We start from the raw sequence: 20481 nt of genomic DNA, 5'->3' as shown, positions 1-20481 counted from the left end.
TTTTGAATTATTGCGACAAGAAATAAATGTAATTCATTGGATAAACGGAAAAACACAACAAAATAATCGTCCAGTAGGATAATTAATTTTAAAATATTTTTCAATTAATTAAAATAAATGTTTGCTCGGACAAATTTTAAAATTAGTTGCTCTTATTTTAATTGGTTTTCGATAATTTTGGTGATAATTAAGCCAGCGACTAATTTGATTTTTATGTGTTTGTTATTTTAACATGGACGTGACCTCATCACGGATAATTAACTTTTTAAAATTCGTTTCGTTTTAATTTCTCAAGCATTTTTGATAAATTGAATTCGTTAAAAAGTTATAAAGTATCTCGATACGTAAATACAGAAAAATATGTACTAAAAAACATTGAAATAGCCTTTTTAAAATGAAATTACTAGTATACTATCTCTGTAATGATGCATGCAAAATCAAATGAACACATCAAGTTTCCGTATTCGTAGGAAGAGGGATGTAAAATTCTGGAAACGATCAATCATGTCACTAAGCTATTTCCGAAGAGAGTTAAATGAATATGACACAAAACTTTATTAACGCAAGAGCAGTATTTGTAAGTCCATTACATTAGTGCCAGTATGACCAGTTATAACTAAGTCATCACCATTATTAACCGACCTATAAAAATTATGCGAGTCATTATTTTCTAAATAAGCCACCGCTGCTGTATTATCTTCACTGGACATGATGCCACGATATGCAATTGCACCCGCAGCCTCCGTGGGGCCATCGATGCCATCAGTACCAGCACTTAAGAATATTATCTCTCTATCGAGCCGATAAGAGCTAGATGATGATGATGATAAAGTTAACAGAGCAGCCAAAGCCATTTCCTGATTTCTTCCTCCTCTTCCGTTTCCTTCGAGTAGAACAACGGTTTCTCCTCCGCTGATTATGCAAATTCCGCTTTTAGATGTTTTAGATTTCTGTATTACTTCTTCGATTCTTTCGCTCGATAATAGCAAAACTCTTTCTAATTCTGACAAATCGTCTTTGGTGTAGGCGCCACCGCTGGCAAAGATACCCAACTTTGCAAGTGCCACTCCGACGTGTCGAGCGACTCCAGTAAGTTCAATATTCAATATTATCGAAGAATATCCAAGATTAATGGCTGCCTTGCCGGCTGCTTCGATTGATAATCGATTATTACCTATTAATACATTATCGACGTGATCGAAATCGAGTTTCGACTCTTCGCCATCGACGTCTTTCAAGACTTTCAAAACACTCGATGGAATTTTTTCCAGTAGATCGTACTTCTGTAAAATTTTTAATGGTAAATCCGGCGGATCTTTGTTAATTACAGTTGGGGCACTGGCTATCAAGTCTATAGGATCACCTACAATATCTGATAATATTAAAGATACAACCTGGAAAAAAATTAATTAAATTAAGCAAAAATTCGTTTTTTTCCCCTCCCGCCTAACATTTGATACGCTAAGATTAAAAAATTAGCTACTCTTTCCCAGGATTATTTTAATTACTTCCATAAATATTAGTCAGTGAATGAATCACATTTTAATGCATTAAAAAAAATTGAAAATTTATCATTTCTGTTTAAGGAACACGATCGCGCAATAAGCAATCCTCGGGATCATATTTAGTTAGTTAGTTGGTTTTTTCCATCTAGATGAGTCAAAGTTTATCTGTCATTCACTCCTTTACATTAAAACTATATAAAATAATTTTTTCTCGTATAATATATAGCTTATATATCTACAGCTTTTGGCTCTAACACATTAATTATCTTTAAAACGAAAAAAAAAAACATTATTAAAAAAACCTTTGTAGGATATGCAATTTTAGCGAGTCCTCCTCCTTTAACCTGTGATAATCTTTTCCGAATTGAGTTAAGTTCTTGAATTGTTGCACCTTTTGCCGTTAACTGTTTAATTAATGTTTGCTTTTCTTCTAATGTAACGGGTGGTAGAGGAGACGGAAGCAAAGCCGAACCTCCTCCTGAAAGACAGGAAAGAATCATTAATTGTGTTATAATCTCTTGATTAAATTTTTTTTTCTTCTGAACAGCGAGATTTGACGTACCGGATATCAGCACGATTAAAAGGTCTCTAGAGTCAAGACCAGATACTAAAGAAACAATATCGGTGGCTGCTTGCCAAGCAGACTCATCTGGTATATTGTCCTTGGCTCCTTCTAACAATCTTATCTTACCGTTTGGTCGTGGAAGCATTTTGCTAACAAGTTAATAAATAAGAAAAATTAATTGTTTTATTTTATTATTAATATAATATTTTGTTTTCACGTAAAATATTTCACTCTGAATTTTATTATGGGTTGTCGGTTTATCAGAGTTCATATATTAAATTAACCTAAACAAGATAACATTATCCAGACATAATAATTTTGACTCTATGTTAAGATCATATTGAAATATGATCATTTTAAAGAAATCTGTTTGTAATTATATGCGGTTTGTTATTTTACATGTTTGTTTTTCTTATGTGGTATTTATTTCGGGAATTTTTTGTTATTTTATTTTTAAATTATGTTGCAAAAATTTCCAGATATTAACTATATTTATTTACTAAAAATAAAAGTAAAAAAAAAAATTTTAAAAAGCCAGATGGCCTCAAACACGAGTTCAAATAGACAAGCGAGATCCTTAATTCTTTGATAAAACAAACAAAACTCTTATGTAACTCTTTTAAGTGGGATTAAAGGTCAGAGTTCGTTTATACAATCCTTAATATAATTAATCCCTTTTGGCAGTATTTCTTAGATTAACTATATACAGTATATATGCGTGTGTGTGTGTGTGTGTGTGTGTGTGTGTGTGTAAAATTAAATGTACAAATCTTACTTTTTACCCATATCTTCCATTAATTTCACGATTCCAATAGGCACACTGATTACTCCTTTAACTAAATGATGCCCCAAAATATCTTCTATCGCTCTTGCCATACCCGAAACAGCTTTACCAAAACCGACGAGATAAACATTTTCCTTAACATCGTAGCTTTTCTCCCCAATCACCAATTTTCGATCTTCTGTTAACTTCAATATATTACTAATCAGCTGTTGTGGTAGAACTGCATCAACACCATGCTTGAATATGTTTATGGCATCAGTTTTCATGGCCAATATATCTGTCTTCATTCTTAAGTTATTTTGGTATTTCCTGCAGAAAACCGTTTTGACTTTCCTCCATATATTTCTGTTGTTTACATAAGATAGTCCTTTCATATATACACACATATGTATATAACGAAGCGGTAACTAGAAAAAAAATGAAAAAATGAAAAATTAGCGAAGGTCGTGTGTATATATTGTTATCGATATACGACTGTTATTTTGGTAAACAAGTGATCGTTAAGAGTCACTTGTTATTGCATCATAGACTAATTTGCTTCCAGCTGTTAAGTTGGCCTTGAATACACCTTCTTATATTTATTTTTGTGATCACTGTTTTGTTAATAGATTTTACTCTCTATACTTTAACTTCGATCAACAGTTTTGTAGCAAAACTACGAGTATTTTGTATTATTTTCAGTAGAAACCGGATACAAATTTTGTTTGTGTTTAGTCTACAACAGTCTTTTATCTTTCAAAACTAACCAAAGCATAAAACAATTAAAAATTCTACAGAATTAATTCTAAGAATAGAATAAAAGTATCTTAATTCTAAAAAATCGTGTACTAAGTTTAGTCAAGATTATTTATTGCAGAAGTGATTACTTACTGCCAAAAGTTACCGCATCAATTATTAGACTTGATTTTTATTGCTGTATCGTATCAACTTACACTTTGTTCGGCTTAGGTAAGTCTTCAATAATCTTGCTGAATTAATTTTATTCTAAAAATTAACAGAGATTCTAGGTTATTTTTAGCATCCCGATTTTTTAAAAAAATGTACCAGTAGAAAGTATGGAATTTATTTAATAAAAACAACGTTAAGGATAGGAAAGGAAGGAATTTTTTTTTTTCGATAATAATGTAGTATTCTGACATTTATTCGATAATTTTTTTCGATTCTTATCCACGTTAAAAATTGGCAAACCGAATTGAAAAAGAAATATAAACAATCGTTTTATTAGTTTGAACAAATATTATTACTGGAAAGAAAAAGAGATTGTGTTATTACTTCGGAAGATCGTTTAAAGAAAGGTATTTCTAATAGGAAACATGTAATTCAACATTAAAGGAAATTGAAACACTAAAAAAAAAAGTCTCGTGTGTAGTTTAGATATCAGAACGGGTTTTCAACTGTAAAAAATGAAATATATAAGTTTTATATTAATGGGAACGTTAATATCAGAGTAAAGGTTACAATGTGGCCTTCAACATCTAAATGAATTAAAAACACGTTGAACTTAAATCATAAAGAAAAATATCTGATATCAAATTAAAGTAGAAAAAAAAAATCGAAATTTAATCTAATAACAATGAAATTAAACGCGTTTTCAAATTTCAACACATAAAAATATCAAATGTAGACCATGTCTAATTGAATAATATAATATAGCCGTGCACGGCATTGCTCGTGCTTTTGAGGGGGGGGGGGTATTGTTGAGGTTGGTTGGAACAGAATGATAAAAATAACGATCTTAGTAACTAAAATGTATAGTATTGACCTGACTATTTACAATAGTGAACACGATAAAAAAAATAAATAAATTACTCTGGCTTAGGTTAAACAAGGGTGGGCTTTACGGGTATTTGGGGTGCGGATGCTTCATTATTTTTTCTAGGGTGTCGAAGAATATTCATGCTAAATTCGGTGCCAATATGTTCGACGATAAAGAAGCCTTTACCTAACACATACAAAGATATATATATATTTTGACTTATAAAAGTCAAAATACACGGTGGTTATAATTAAAGTTGCCCTACTCAGACCTGTATAGAGCCCATTCTGTTTGACGTATTTTGATGAAACTTGGTATATACGTTAAATGGACCCCGGGGGAAAAGGAAAATGCAAATAATAATAATAATAATAATAATTAGTTCAAATTTCTTCCATTAGGTGAAAAAATGGCGCATGAAGAACAAGAAACACAAAATGAAACACGCAAAAAGTTTTTATTCACGACATTTGTTCAATGCAGGCTTGGAGCATAAGCTCCTGGTAGGGACACCCATGCCAGTAAGGTCTATGGGGAGAAATGAAGCTAAGAGTGACCACGCCCACATTCTGTGGAGATATTCATCATGGTAATAACTAGATCAAAGTGTGATACCGGCTCGGACGTCGCCCGGGTTAACAAGGTCCGCGTTCGTGGGTTAGGCAGAGGCTCACGTTCGAAAAATAGGTCACAGTCTCCCTTGGTTACCGGTGGCGAAAGCAGCACCGGCCCAAGCATGGCTACTGCAATGCCCTCAACAGATGTGAGGAACCAACCCAGCCTTGGTGTTTCTGTGGCAATGCATCCACAGACCACAAAGGCTGGAAAACCACGCCAACGGATGAAATGGACAGTAGAAATGAACGAGTTTATCATCCGTACTTATTACACCATCACAAAACTCGAAACAAACATGACAGCATACAGACAACAACTACACCATAGATTCACACAACAGTATCCTCATCTCACTGTCACCGAACAAAGGGTTGTTGATCAAAAAAGAACAATTATACACAACAACCTTATTCCACAAACAACACTTGAACTTATCAAACAACAGGTTGCTGATCAAATACATCAACAGACAGAAACATCTAACATTAATGAAGATCATGTAACCTGTCAGGATAATCCAGCAACAAGCATTGATAATAACACACATACAACAATTACCACTAATGATACTACAGACACTTCCTCATCCATCACTGATAACATAGACTTGGATTTAGTTAATACGCTCTCACTTATATTTCAGGAAACACTCACTAAATATACAGGTACAGATCCCACACAACGACCACGAATACCAAAAATCAACACGTCAAAGGAAGTAGGAAAAACACTAAATTATGTAAACACTCACTTACTACCACACTACATTCATTCAATTTCTACACTCGCAGACATTCATACATTAGTTTATGCTGGGGCAGTCACAGTAGTGACACACCATGGACTGAAAGTACAATCACAGACAAATACACAGAAAACACAATTCTATCACAAACCTGCCTGGCAGAGAAGAATAGAAACACAAATTAATGACATTAGACAGCAATTAGGCAGGCTAACACAATACACTAAAAACAACATAACACCCAAATTAAGGAAACAGCTCAAAAACATTTTCAAGAAAATAAAAACACACACAAAACATGAACATCACAACACACGCATTACAGAATACATTGATACACTAAAACAAAAACTTGCTGCCAAAGCACGTAGACTCAAACGATACAAAACATGTACACTACGAAAACAACAAAATAAATTATTTACAAACAATGAAAAACTCTTTTACAGACAAATTAATAACAAAGCAAACACTGATACACAGCACAGTGGCACACCAACAGAAGAAGAACTCACAACATATTGGTCTTCTCTTTGGTCCAGTGCTGTCACGCACAATGCTGATGCAGGCTGGATCGAGGAGGAGAACAGAAACTTGCACAACATACCAACTATGCCCTGTGTTGAAATAAACATACATGATTTCCAATACACTGTTAATAGAACACATAACTGGAAGACACCTGGTGTAGACAACATTCACAATTTCTGGTACAAAAAGTTTACATCACTGCACCAGGAACTAGCTAAACATCTAACACACATCATCATCAATCCACAAGACATGCCAAATTTTCTTACTCAGGGCATCACCTACATGAAACCTAAAAACAACAATACCACAGACCCCACACAATACAGACCAATTACATGTCTTCCAACACTCTACAAATTATTGACATCCTGTATCGCAAACAAAATATACAAACATATTGAAGAACACGACATTCTAACAGAACAACAAAAAGGTTGTCGTAGAAACCACAGGGGATGCAAAGAACAGTTACTCATAGATTCAGTCATTCTACGGCAAGCACACAGACAACACAGAAACATACACATGGCATATATAGACTACAGAAAAGCATTCGACAGTGTTCCACACAGTTGGCTGCTACATATCCTACACATGTACAAAATACATCCATCACTCATTGCATTCTTTCAAAACACTATGCAGCACTGGAGAACAACACTACATCTCAGGGTTCATAACACTTTCATACAAACAAACCAAATTTTTATTAGGCGAGGAATTTTTCAAGGAGATTCCTTGAGTCCTCTCTGGTTCTGCCTAGCCATGAATCCATTATCCAACATGTTAAACAACACACAATATGGCTACAATATCAGGCATGAAAAAACAACACAGTATACACTGTCACATCTCATGTACATGGATGACATAAAACTTTATGCATCCACACAAAAACAACTTCATCAACTCCTACAAATCACACATTCATACACCAAGGACATACAAATGGAATTTGGCCTAGATAAATGCAAAACACTTCACATAGAAAAAGGAATCCTGAAGAAAGAAGATTTTGCGCTTGGAAATGGAGACGTTATTGAATCCATGGAAGAGGGTGAGTTCTACAAGTATTTAGGATTCCAACAGGCCAAACTAACAGAACATACACAAATAAAGCAAAGATTAATTAAAGAATACCAAAGTAGGCTAAATGCTATTCTCAGAACACAGTTAAATGCAAAACACACAGTTAAAGCAATAAATACATATGTCATCCCAGTACTCACATATTCTTTTGGAGTTATACATTGGACTCACACAGATCTTGAGCAACTCCAAAGGAAAACAAGAACAACACTTACTAAGCATAAACAACATCATCCTAAATCCGCCACAGAAAGATTAACCCTTCCACGTAAAGATGGCGGACGTGGCCTGATTGACATAGTTAACCTTCACTACAAACAAATACAGTCGCTGCGAGAGTTTTTCTACAAGAAACAAGAAACATCACAATTACATAAAGCAGTAACTCTAGCAGATTCGAATAACACACCATTAAACTTACACTCACATCATATGGACACAACACAACATATAAAAGGCATAGACACCATTAAGCAATCGTGGGCTCGAAAGGCACTCCATGGCAGGCATCCTTACGACCTGGCCCAGGATTTTGTTGACAAAACTGCGTCAAACAGCTGGTTAGCTCGGGGATGCCTCTTTGGGGAGACGGAAGGGTTCATGATCGCCATACAGGATCAGGTCATAAATACTAAAAACTACAGAAAACACATACTCAAAGATGCAACACTCACAAATGACACATGCAGAAAATGTCACGTCTTGCCAGAAACTATACAACACATCACGTCTGGTTGCAAGCTCTTGGCACAGACAGATTATCTACACAGACATAATCAAGTAGCAAATATAATACACCAAAAGCTTGCAAAGAAACACAAATTATTAGACATCCATGAGCCATACTACAAGTACATTCCACAGACAGTATTGGAAAACAACACGCACAAAATGTACTACGACAGAGCCATAATCACAGATAGAACAATTTACCACAACAGACCAGACATCACACTCATTGACAAACACAATAAAATCACATACATTATAGACATATCCATTCCAAACACTCACAATATACAAAACGCATGCACTGAAAAAATTAGCAAGTACACAGAACTCGCCCAGGAAATAAGGCATCTGTGGAGGATGGATAGGGTGCTTATTGTACCTGTTGTTCTCTCCTCTACAGGTGTCATACCACACACACTACACAAAAGCCTAGGCACATTAGAATTGAATAGAAACACATATATCACTCTACAGAAGGCCACTATATTGAATACATGTCATATTGTGAGAAAATTCCTGAATACAGACACACACACTGATACACTTCTTTAATTTCTGTTTTGGTTACTATGCCTTGACTTTGGTCCGGCATAGTACACAGCCACCGGTGTTAACCGAGTATATCTAACTTAACCCAACATAATAATAATAATAATAATTAGTTCAAATTTCTTCCATTAGGTGAAAAAATGGCGCATGAAGAACAAGAAACACAAAATGAAACACGCAAAAAGTTTTTATTCACGACATTTGTTCAATGTGCAATCCATTTGCGTCAATCACACGTTCAAAGCGCCTTACAGCGTGTTCAACACTAGTCCCATAGCAATCGCAGCAATATGGTGTGTTAATGTTATGCTTGCTTTCAATTCAGGCAGAGTCCGTATGGTTGTGGGGATATCTGAAAGGTCGTGTCTATAGAGGAAGCATACAAACTCTGCCTGAATTGAAAGCAAGCATAACCCGCCATATTGCTGCAATTTCTCGAGAAACCTATGGGATTACTGTTGAACACGCTGTCATCGAAATACGTCAAAGAGAACGGGCTCTATACAGGTCTGAGTACGGCAACTTTAATTATAACCACATAGTATATTGTATACAGTATTGGAAACGATTGTTAAAAATTTTTATTAATATATTTGGTAGTATAGAAATACAGTAGTACTCTACATATTACCCATTCTCAGTCCTATCAATTTTTAAAGAATTTTTTTTTTTTAGTTTCCGGATTATTTTGCATAAATTAATGGAATAAACAAAGAGATGATTGACATTAGTTAATAAGATATTTACAAAATGAATACAAGATATAAATTTTCTAGTTCTATTTGTGAGAAATTTTTATTTTTTATGTTTAGAATTTTAAAGCACAAGTGAAGATGTGATTCGATAGGAAATTCTGCTAACAGACCTTATCTGCCACAATTCTAAACTTTTTAAAATTTATTTAAGTTGACAAATATCCAAATTTATAAAAGAGATAACGAAAGAGATGAGAAATTTTAAAAAATAAGTATAAAGTTATACAGCTATATTCCAGTTATTGTACTGTACTTTGGTCTTTGCTTTTCTAGTTTAAAGAATAAAAATGGATCAAATTTCTTCATTTTTGTGAGAAAATTTAATATTTAAAATATCTGGTACTTAATTTATAAGCTCTTTTTACAGTTAGTTAAATATTAAAACACGGATGAGTACTGAAGAATAACTGTCAGATTCTGAAAGAAAAAAAATACTTGTAGAACTCTCTACTGCCATCTATTGCGTGGCAATGCTAAAGTATTTATATTAAAAAACACAGTTAAAATTCACCGTTTCCACGTCTAATTTAAAACCTTTCAAATTTTAAAAACATGTCCAGGAATGCAAATAAAACGAACGGAAAATCGCCCAAATTTATATACGAATAACTTATTTAAGCATTTAGAGATAAGGCTTGTACCTATTGTGTTAAATGAAGCAGAAGAGAGCTTTTTTGGTGACATAACAATTGAAATGCTCTGTTTTTTGGTGTATAATCATCGAAATTTGTCTAGAATTACATCTTTTATATTAAGTTATAACCATGTATACTACTGTATAATCCAATTAGTTTTCCCCCGTTGTAAGAATAATTTACATCGATAAACAATTTGAATCATTTAAGCATTAAAATATATATATATATTCAAATTTTTAAATTTAAAAAATCAAAAAACGTATATAACAGAAATCGACCAATAGCAGCTAGAGAAGGCGCGAGGGTTAAATTCGACCAATGGCGTTACGTCTTCTTCGTTTTAGAAAGATCAGCGCCAGCGATGCCAGACGATCGAAAGGAAAGAAATTACAAATGTCGGTCGATTACGTTATATAATTAAATATTATAAATATAATATTTCATAAAAATATACACAAAATTCTTGATAAATAAGACACGTAATGAAGCTAGTCGATCACGTCGTACAGAGTTTCCGCGTGGCTAAAGTATTCCGTGAGAACACCGATCGTATCAACAGCATCGACTTCTCTCCTAATGGCGATACGCTCATATCAAGTAGCGACGACGACTCTATCGTCATTTACGACTGCGAAAAAGGAACGTAAGTTTGTCTTTCTTAAGAAAAAAACCCCTAAGAGAAAAATAAATAAATAAAATAATAATAAAAGACAAAAGCCTTCACCTTTTTCAAGATGGCGCCCGCTTATGACAACCGCCTTTTGTCACATGACGTTAATACAATTTAATTGATCTTATCTGGCGTTAGATAATTAAATATTTATTATATAATAACGAAATAATAAAGTCGTATCGTCGATGTGTATAAAGTGCGATCGGGTATAAACGAAAATTCGGTTAAGTTACATGCGGAGACAAGATGGCGCCCGCGCGTGACAAGAGAACGTTTCAAAGCAGACGACTTTTTTTTTTTTATTTATATTTTTGTGTATTAAAATATTCAAAAATTGTTAAATAAATACGTAATTATTAATATAATTCAGACGAATTCGAATAGAAAATGATTAAAATTGTAATAAATCGATATATTATTTTTCTATTAAACACGTGCTTGGAAATTGATTAGAAAATTAGAAAAATAATCAATTTCACATTTTATATTAAATTTCAAATTACAGTGAACACGATGAGTGTTTATTATAAACTGATAAACATGTTTATTATTTATGAGTTACAATACAAGTCTGGATTACTAAATATTTTAAATTTGAATTTTAGGATATGAAACTTGTGTTTTATAAATACAGTCACCTTGTAGAAGATATTTTTATGTTGATAAAGTTTTTGGTGTTGGCTAGTAACTTGCTATATTACGAGGCCTTAAGTCCGGTCGATCTTGCCAATTTTTTGAAACTATGCCGTGTGTTTTTTTGTGAAAAAATATGATTGTAGTATTCCGTTAAAAGTATGCATTAAGTAGGAAGTTTATAGATTGTCCTCGAGGGGTTATTTATTTATTTTCCTGTACATTGTTTGTCGGAAGTTATTGGTGTACGAAAATGGGAAAAAACTGTTTCGGTGTTCGAGATAGACTTGGACGAATGATTTTTGTTCGGTTAATTCTATGTATTTATTTTTTAAGGGATGTACTTTTAAATTTAGTGGATTTTAAATTGATTATTTTATTTCAAGTTTTGTTTTGAAAATATACTGTGTGCATAAAATATAATTAGATCTATCAGTTAGCCTATTACACTTCATAAGCTAAAACCTTATCATCAATTACTTTATCTACTATTAAAGTAATATTTTTTCTAGAATTATTCAAGCAAACAGTTTAAGCATTAGATATGTTTAGTTCAAAAACAAATAAATTAAAGGAAAGAATATTTATTAATATCTTTAATTAAGGAAAAGATTAAACTAATAAATCTTTTAAAAGATTTTTGGATATTATTATTAAATTTTCAACTTGTGAATTAACAGAATTACGTCAAAATTTAAATATATTTATAATAGTCTCGTATCTGTCATAATTCAATATCCGGTTTTCTATCAATTTCACTTATCTCAAATAAAAAATTAAAATTATGACTTTTTATTGTGATTAATAATTTAAGTATTTAACATAATATTTTGTTTTAAAAATAATTATCAAATTTTATCAAAAACAGAGGTGTAATTATTAATTAATTAAATGAAATTAATTTAGCTTTGTATTTAAATGAAAGTGTTTATATTAAAAATTTTATTTTTTTTATTTTTTTTAATTATAAACAGCCATAAAAGAACTTTAAATTCCAAGAAATATGGAGTTGATTTGATCCATTATACTCATGCTACAAATACAGCAATACATAGTTCAACAAAAGTAGACGGTAAGTCAAATATTTTAAATTGGATATAATTAATTCTTAGAACTGTGATGACAAATTAGTAGGGCAATGTCCTTATATATTGATGTGGGATTGAATTCCCGTTAAAATACGCATTTATTATTCTGTTATGACAAACTATTAAATTGTAATTAAAAGAAATTATTATTTATAAAATATAGGAAAGTTCCAGTTGCATGGTTATTGGTTATATTTATGAAGTTTAAGTTGTTTTCATTGTACTGTATTTATTTCTGTATTTTTGTTTTTTATCATTTAATTTAAAAATAATGTTTTGTATTATAAAAGTTTAATATTCATGTAAATTGTCATTTTATTATGTATCTAATCATTTTTATTCAAGGGAGGAGATCAATTGTCATTAATATTTTCTATCGTCAATAACATAAACAAATAAAAAAATCAATTAGTATATTTGAATATTTTATTAAGTGAAAATGTTTATGAAAATATAGACTTTGAATTATAGTGTTGTATTGCATTGAATTTTTGCATATCATACTTTATATTGAGTTTACTATTATTATTTCTGATTATATTTAATTTTAGAACACAATTTAAAAACATGTACAGGTATTTTTAATAAAACTGAACATTTAAGATTTCAACAAACTAAAATATAATTAATGTTTACAAATCTTAAAAGTGCCTAACTACTTTTATATGATTTAGTTTCAATTATAAGTTTAGTTTGAATTATATTAAATATTTAATGTATAACTAACTATTGTGCATATTATTTTACAGATATAAAAAAATCAGTAAGCATTTATTAGTGAGGAATAAAAATTGTAATTGAGAAGTAATGTTAGTTAATTGGTTAGAAAAATCAAAATATAAAATTGTAATTTATTAATTAAATTACCTAATTTTTCTGAATTATTTTGTTAAAAGTTTATTCGATTTTTAAAATTTTACATTGTCTTTTTAATATAATTTTTAATTTATATGAAAAATCATTATATAAGCAGTATAACACTTTTACTGTATTTTTTTTCTCCGTATTTAATATAGAGAGTAATAAATTGAATATTAATCTTAACATTGTAATAACTGTTTAAAATAAGGTAACTGTACCAGTAATTGACAGTTTTAGGGTAACTGTTTTAGGTTTGATATGTTGAGAAACATGTAAATATATAAACTTTTCTTTATACAGAAACATGTATATTTAGTATTGAAATGTGAACTTTTATTTTATCGATAATTATTTTCAAAATTATTAAAAAAAAAACAAATACTTGTTTACAAAATTCCAGTCATTTCCATGTACAATTAAAATATAACATACAGTTTAAATGAAATGTGAATATAATTAAAAACTAATTGAAGAGTCCAATTTAAAAATCTCTAAGTACGTTTTTGTAATTTCTGCAATTACTACTTCATCTTACGTAATTTTTGATGATCATTTTACTTAGTGGTTTCTTGGCCAGAAAACAGTAAATCCTAAGCTACATTTAACAATTTTGTGTTTATGGTCATAATTTTTATTTTAAGAAATCACTAAGTACGTGAAATCAAGCCACCTATTGATAAAAAAAAAAGATCAAATTTATTACTTTCATTGACAATATTATGTATAGTGTGAGGTTTCCGACTGGGGGCTGACTATGTCAAGAGGGTCGAGCAGTCGTGAAGGGTCGTATGTGGGCGATTGGCACTGAGACAGACTCTACGGTTACAAGAAACCGTTTATTTGACACAAAAGAAGCTTACAAGATTTCTGCGATCTTGGAAGTTCTAGGTCGGCAGCAGTCTCTGGGTCTTCCTCTCCTTTCCAATATAGTCCCATTTTGAAGTAGTGTCCCTGGGTCGCGAATGGCCAGTTCCCTCGACGACTCCGCGATTCCAGGGCGATGCGGTTGACTTCTGTTGATGGAAAGATGTCGATCCGAGGTTGGGAGACGGAGACGAAGATGGGCACGAGACACACACACACACACACAACAATAGATCCGTCACTTGGGACTTTCGGGAGAAGAAGCCGTCGCGTCCTTGAATTCTCAGGTTTTATCTGTTTTCCTCCGATTCGACTTTCCGATTGGTCTCTCCTCGTCACATGGTGACAATTCGAAACCTTTCGGGGGCGCGGGAGAGGTCAAAATCGAAGTTTAATTCGATTCCCATTCGGAGATAGACGATCTACGTTTCTCCATTGTTCTATTGTTTAAAGGTTCGCGTCATTTTCATTAAGAAAAACTATTTCTAACTTCTATTTTTTTTTTTTTCTCTCTCTCTCTCTCTAAAAAAAATAATTTTTTCCTAAAAATAAATGATTTCAACGTGACTTTCAGTGAGGTTCGGACCTATCCAGAGCCTCACAATAGTAAGTACCTGAATATGAAAGACAGTTTTACAGTGTACAAGAAACATCTGATGATAATTCATTCATATTAAAATGTAACGGCAATAATATAGATGTTTATTCTTAAAACTGTTGTATGTATATTAGCTGTATATTGTAATAAATAATTTTAAAATTATTGTTCTATAGGATTAAATTCACTAGGTTACTAAAAGAGTCGTAAAAGTAAATATCATATAAATCTTTAATATTCTTATTTTCAGTCCAAAATAGCCATTATTGTTGGCTTTATCTGAGATTTTGAGGTAGTATTGGTCTGCATTGCTTCAGGTAATTGGGGTTATACTGTAATTGTAATGATTGTTAACACTCACAAGTATCTGTATGTGTGAAAAATATACATGTAACAAATTTTCTTTATTTTCATTTATTAAAACAACAGAATATAAAGTTAAGTGCACTATCAAAATGAAAAAATCCCTAAGTATAATTTTTTTTGTATAATTGAGTGAACATCTAGGATTAATTAATGAACAGTTGCATAAAATACAGAACAGATATACATCCTATAAGTTTTATCTTTGCTGATGTAAAATCACAATGGGATTATTTTAGGAAGTGTTTAAGATCTATAACCTCAATTATCTTTATAACAGGAAAATGTGATTTAGTCATTTTTTAAATTGGGTCCTTCAATTTGTAATGTTTTTCCTTAAAAGACTTTTTTCTAAAATACAGTAGTACAAATTTGATTAAGTCATTCTTAGCTGTAATATTTCACCAGCTAATTGATATATCAAAATCTAATTAAAAAATAAAACCCTCTGGAATAATTCTTACAATATGTGTTTTTAATTTAATTCTCTAATAGTAGATGGTGCAGCTTTCATGTTCACTAGCTTATTTTAAAATTCTTTATTTTTAAGCAACAATAACTGGTACAGTTACCCTATCAAAAAAATGTGTATTTAGAATAGAATAAGCTTTAAATCTTATGAAAATATCAAATTCATTCTCACATATAAAAATATATATATAAAGACAAAATTAAGTACAGTAGAACCCTGATTATCTGACCCCATTTTAGATAAACAGATTTCTAGATTATCTGGAAATCCAATTTTCAATGCGCAAAGAAACGTAATCCCAAAAACCATTTACATTAATAATAATACTAGGCTATACATGTATTAACTACATTGAAAAAAGTCTTATATCTTTGTTTGGCAATAATTCCACTTCATACATTCCAGAACATTTTGGTCTGTTTGGCTATACAAAGCTGGTAAACTTTAGGGAGTAAAAAACATTGCATGAATGTCATCATTTTCTGAAACCCTGGAATGTGATGGAGCATCATCTGGGATTTTTTGGTAAATTAAAAATACATTAAAAAATTAAATACTGTTATAGAGTTAAGTAAGCAATAGAATTAAAAAATACAGATAATTTCAGTTAACCCAGATTACTGTTAAGTAATCTGGTAAAGTTCAGATAATTGGGATTTTACTGTGTGATATTTTTTAAAAAATGTAAAATATAATTTGCTGATAATTTAATGTGGCTTGATTAGTGATACGATTGTGTTAATAATGTTTGATTGAGATAGAAATGTGTAAAGGTCTACTTGTTTCTATTACATTTTCTCAATTTATTTTGTTTTATATTAATTTTCAAATACTAAAATAATTTATAGCTTTAAAAATATATACTATTACTTCTAAACTGCAAAATTTTTGGCACCATATTGTAAAAATAGAAATCCATGCTACTTTATTCAAGTAGCAAATGTTTTATTATATGTAAAAATGTTTTTAGTCTTTCTACGACAGCTTTAGTTACAGAAAATTCTTCTACTAGAACATTGATCTGAACATTAAGAAATAAAAAAACAGTTTGAACAATTATATACCATTATAACAATCTTAGAGTTTGTGATGCCCGAATTAAGTTAAAAACACATAACATTATTTCTTTATTAATTTGGTATTTTTCATTTTCAAATTTGTGATTACATGTTTCAATGATGTAATAGATAATTATATCAAAAATATTGAATTAATACTACTTTTAGTTTGTTCTATTTGATTTGACAATGCATACACATGTTCTTATTAGAAATTACTTAATTTAAAAAAATAACCTTGCTTTTAAAAACTATTTTATTTTAAACAAATGGTTTGTTCTAAATTATTTACTACATTTTTTTTTATCATTGTTCTAAAATCAATATGCTTTTCTAATTATAATTACATTTAAAAGTTATATTTTTCCAATCCAGAAAAAATTTATAAAATTGATTTTTTTTTTCCTTTTTTGTCGTCAGATTGATTTTTCGTAATGCAAAAATATTATATTTTTGTATATGTATGTTCTCAATATGTTGAACATATTGAGAAATATAATGTAACATGTATTATTAACAAATTATAGAATTTTTTATAATAGTAAAAATATTGATCATTATTATGTTATTTTTAAAATTAAATTAGTTACTTAGATCAATATTATTTTAACATACTGAAATGAAATATTTTAAAATAATTTTTAATTATATATTTTCCAAATTAAAACATTATCTTACAACAGTTTATTGTTTGAAAAGCTATTGATTTATAATAAAAGTCAATAGAGTATATGTACTTTATATTTGTATTGTACTTTATATCTTAAATGTCATAACATAATTAGGCAGAATTCTGTGCAGTAATCAATAATATTATGACCATGATAACACCAAGTATTTCTGAAACTTCCATATGTTAATTTGAAATTTCGAACTACATTTACTTTGTAATAGTGTTTTTTAAATACAGTATAATCTTGGTAATTGGATATTTACTAGTTGACATGTCCAGTAATCTGATACTAGTTGACTCTTGGGTATTATTGGCACTTTCAAGTTGTAGACAAGCTTTCCACTTGTTTAAACTCCAGTTCCCATTAAACATGGTATGATATTGAGCCTTAACTTGAACCCTTAAGCTCAAGATTGTTAAGCTTGTCATCTTAGGTTTCTCAAAAAAAAAAAATACAGTATCTTATAATGCAATACTGTATAAATTTAAAAACCAGTCTTTTGAAATTTCTCACCAAAAATACTGCACCTCTTACTAAATTTCCACTCTTACTTCTATTTCCCACTAAATTTAGTTGGAATTCACCAACTTGACAATAATTATTATTGGCAATAGCCAGAGCACTTGGATGTTTTAATCAGTAGTCCACCTTGTGTTTTGCTGCATGATTAATAGTTAATTCCAGTGTCAAATTTGTTTGTGCCATCAAATTCGCCTTGTAATCCTCCAGCAATCGTCTTAATCCGACACTGTTCTGATCCCATAAATGCTGGATTGCCAAGATTGTACTGTACTGTAAAATCAAAAATATTTTTATCTAATACAAAATATTTTATTAATAATTTAGATTTGTATATCTTTTCATCAATACTCTATAAAATTACTTTATTATATAAGCAAATAGCTTACAAAAGATTTTATTTTTTCTTAAAATACGTACCCTGTGAACCAATGATTGATGTGCAACGGAAAAAAAAAATAAAAGAGAAAGTTCACCACTAACGTTTTCAAACTCCCCTGAGTTCTTCTTCAGGTGTTAAATGGAATTTCTGATGGAACATAAAACACTTGGAATATGAACATTTGAATTCCAAGTGTTTTATGCTCAAACAAACAATGAATTTTGTTTAACACCTGAAGAACTCGGGAGTTTGAAAACGTTAGCAATGAACTTTCTCTTTTGCTTTTTTTGTTGCACACCGGTCATTGGTTCACAGGATATGTTTTTTACAACACCCCGGTGTCGTGTGTTGTATATGTATTATTTTTTATATTGAATGTTATTTTTAAAAATTTCAAAATATATTTCAATTAACCGACTTTTGAATCAGCCAGTATATAAAAAATTTCTTTAAATAATCATATAATAATTTTAATATTTCAAGTATCTTTAAATACCTTTTGTTATTAAATTATAAAATACATAATAGAAAGACTGTTTTATTAAATTTATAATCCATATATTCATTAAATCAGATGATAAATTGAATAGCTTGCAAACATTCAAATATATTTTCCACTTTACTTCTAAATTATTTTAAGTGACCAAAGAAATCAAGTTAGTTATTTGAATAGAATGTACTCCTTTATTTAGAAACAGTTAATGAATTAGATCAATATTATATTTACAATTGTGATTATTTATTAATAAGGAATATTGATTAAATATTCAGTCAGTTCCGGTATTTTGGAAGTGACCGAATTGCAAATAACATGTTGTTATTCCAAATCTGTTTTATTTAATCTTAAAATATACCTCAATTTATAAATTTATAAGTGTTTCAATGAAACAAATGAGTTCTCATTTTAATGTTAAGCAGTTAGTCATTTATTGAACTTTTTATTTCTTTGAAATTAACTTTTGTCAAAATGAAATTAAATAGCCCATTGAAGGAGATTAAGATGTATTTATTCTGATTGTATTCTTCATTGATTGAAAAGATATGGATTTAATACTTATTGAATTTAAATTTCCTTCATATCAGAGTTTAATATGCTTTCAAGTTAGATTATTAAAACATAATAAAATTATTTGACTTAATATATCTTGCATGTACTATACATAAAAATTAGATTTGTGTTTTTCATATCTAATGTTTCACTTTTATCAAATTACATTAGAAATTCTTTGTAAAATATATTTACTGTTATAACAAAATGAATTTATTTATCAATAAATTTAATTATCTGCATTTCTAAATAAACAAGCAGAGTTTTATTTATAGTTCTGATTCATTTTAACAACAATTATAGATTAAACATATCAGAATAATGTAAAAAATTTTTAATATGTAAGCTTAAAAATACTATATTTGTTAAGTGTTTTTTATGCCTATATTAATTTTTTTCTGAAATAAAACCTTTAATGAATAATACGTTTAATAAAGTATTAAATTATTTCACATAGCACTACTTAATTTATTTAAAAGACTATAATAAATACTAAATATTTGATATATAGTAAAAACCTCGCTTATGTGACCACTTTCAGGGTGTACAATTTCTGACCACATAAGTGAAGTTGTCACCAAAATGGGGTTATGAAAATTGACGAACAGAACTTTAATTGGAGTACGGTACTGAAAATTGTTACATGTTTAACGTGGATCTAGGCAAACTTCCAAAACGATAGCAACGAAGCTCAGTTGTGTTTAAAGTGCTTTAAATAATAGATTGAATTTAGGAATGTGGGATTTTCCAGTTCTGTTGGCCATATAAATTGCACAGAAATGTCACTTTAGGACATTTCTACCTTTACCACTTAAGTGAGATGGCCAGTGGCCACTGAGATAGTTTGATTTACATAAAATGTATATGTGGGAATTTTACATGGGAATTTCATTGGTGGTCACATAAGCGAGGTGGCCACAAAGCAAGGTTTCTACTGTATATCAAGTTTAGAAAAGCATTTAGAAAATTGTATATTTT

At 30.1% G+C, this 20481-nt stretch overlaps 2 protein-coding genes across 2 annotated transcripts in view; one reads left to right on the top strand and one right to left on the bottom strand.

The window, feature by feature from the left end:
* Window positions 1-536: 536 nt before the first annotated feature.
* LOC136981875 (glycerate kinase) lies at window positions 537-11025 on the bottom strand. Its single transcript, XM_067278250.1, has 5 exons — window positions 10995-11025; window positions 2846-3261; window positions 2068-2219; window positions 1808-1983; window positions 537-1394 (listed from the first exon to the last, which is right to left on the bottom strand). Exons 2-5 carry the CDS (start codon window positions 3238-3240, stop codon window positions 558-560), a joined length of 1560 nt encoding a protein of 519 aa, XP_067134351.1. The 5' UTR covers window positions 3241-3261; window positions 10995-11025; the 3' UTR covers window positions 537-557.
* Wdr82 (WD repeat domain 82) overlaps window positions 10587-20481 on the top strand; it is a 24465-nt gene continuing 14570 nt past the window's right edge. Inside the window, exons 1-2 of the mRNA XM_067278251.1 lie at window positions 10587-10913; window positions 12551-12648. Of these exons, the coding sequence (XP_067134352.1) occupies window positions 10753-10913; window positions 12551-12648 (259 nt within the window). The 5' untranslated portion in view covers window positions 10587-10752. The remainder of the gene's footprint in view (window positions 10914-12550; window positions 12649-20481) is intronic.

The sequence above is a fragment of the Centruroides vittatus genome, unplaced genomic scaffold (assembly GCF_030686945.1).
Source record: "Centruroides vittatus isolate TY-2023 unplaced genomic scaffold, ASM3068694v2 contig_799, whole genome shotgun sequence".
Taxonomy (NCBI): Eukaryota; Metazoa; Arthropoda; class Arachnida; order Scorpiones; family Buthidae; genus Centruroides; species Centruroides vittatus.
Note: the sequence above shows the minus strand (reverse complement) of the source record. Positions and strands in the feature narration are given on the sequence as shown.

Coding starts and splice junctions, on each gene's coding strand:
- LOC136981875 (XM_067278250.1), bottom strand. CDS start 3,240: ATGTGTGTATATATGAAAGGACTATCTTATGTAAACAACAGAAATATA. Junction 1,984..2,067: donor TTTAATCGTGCTGATATCCG/GTACGTCAAATC, acceptor CCTGTCTTTCAG/GAGGAGGTTCGGCTTTGCTT. Junction 1,395..1,807: donor AAATTGCATATCCTACAAAG/GTTTTTTTAATA, acceptor ATTTTTTTCCAG/GTTGTATCTTTAATATTATC.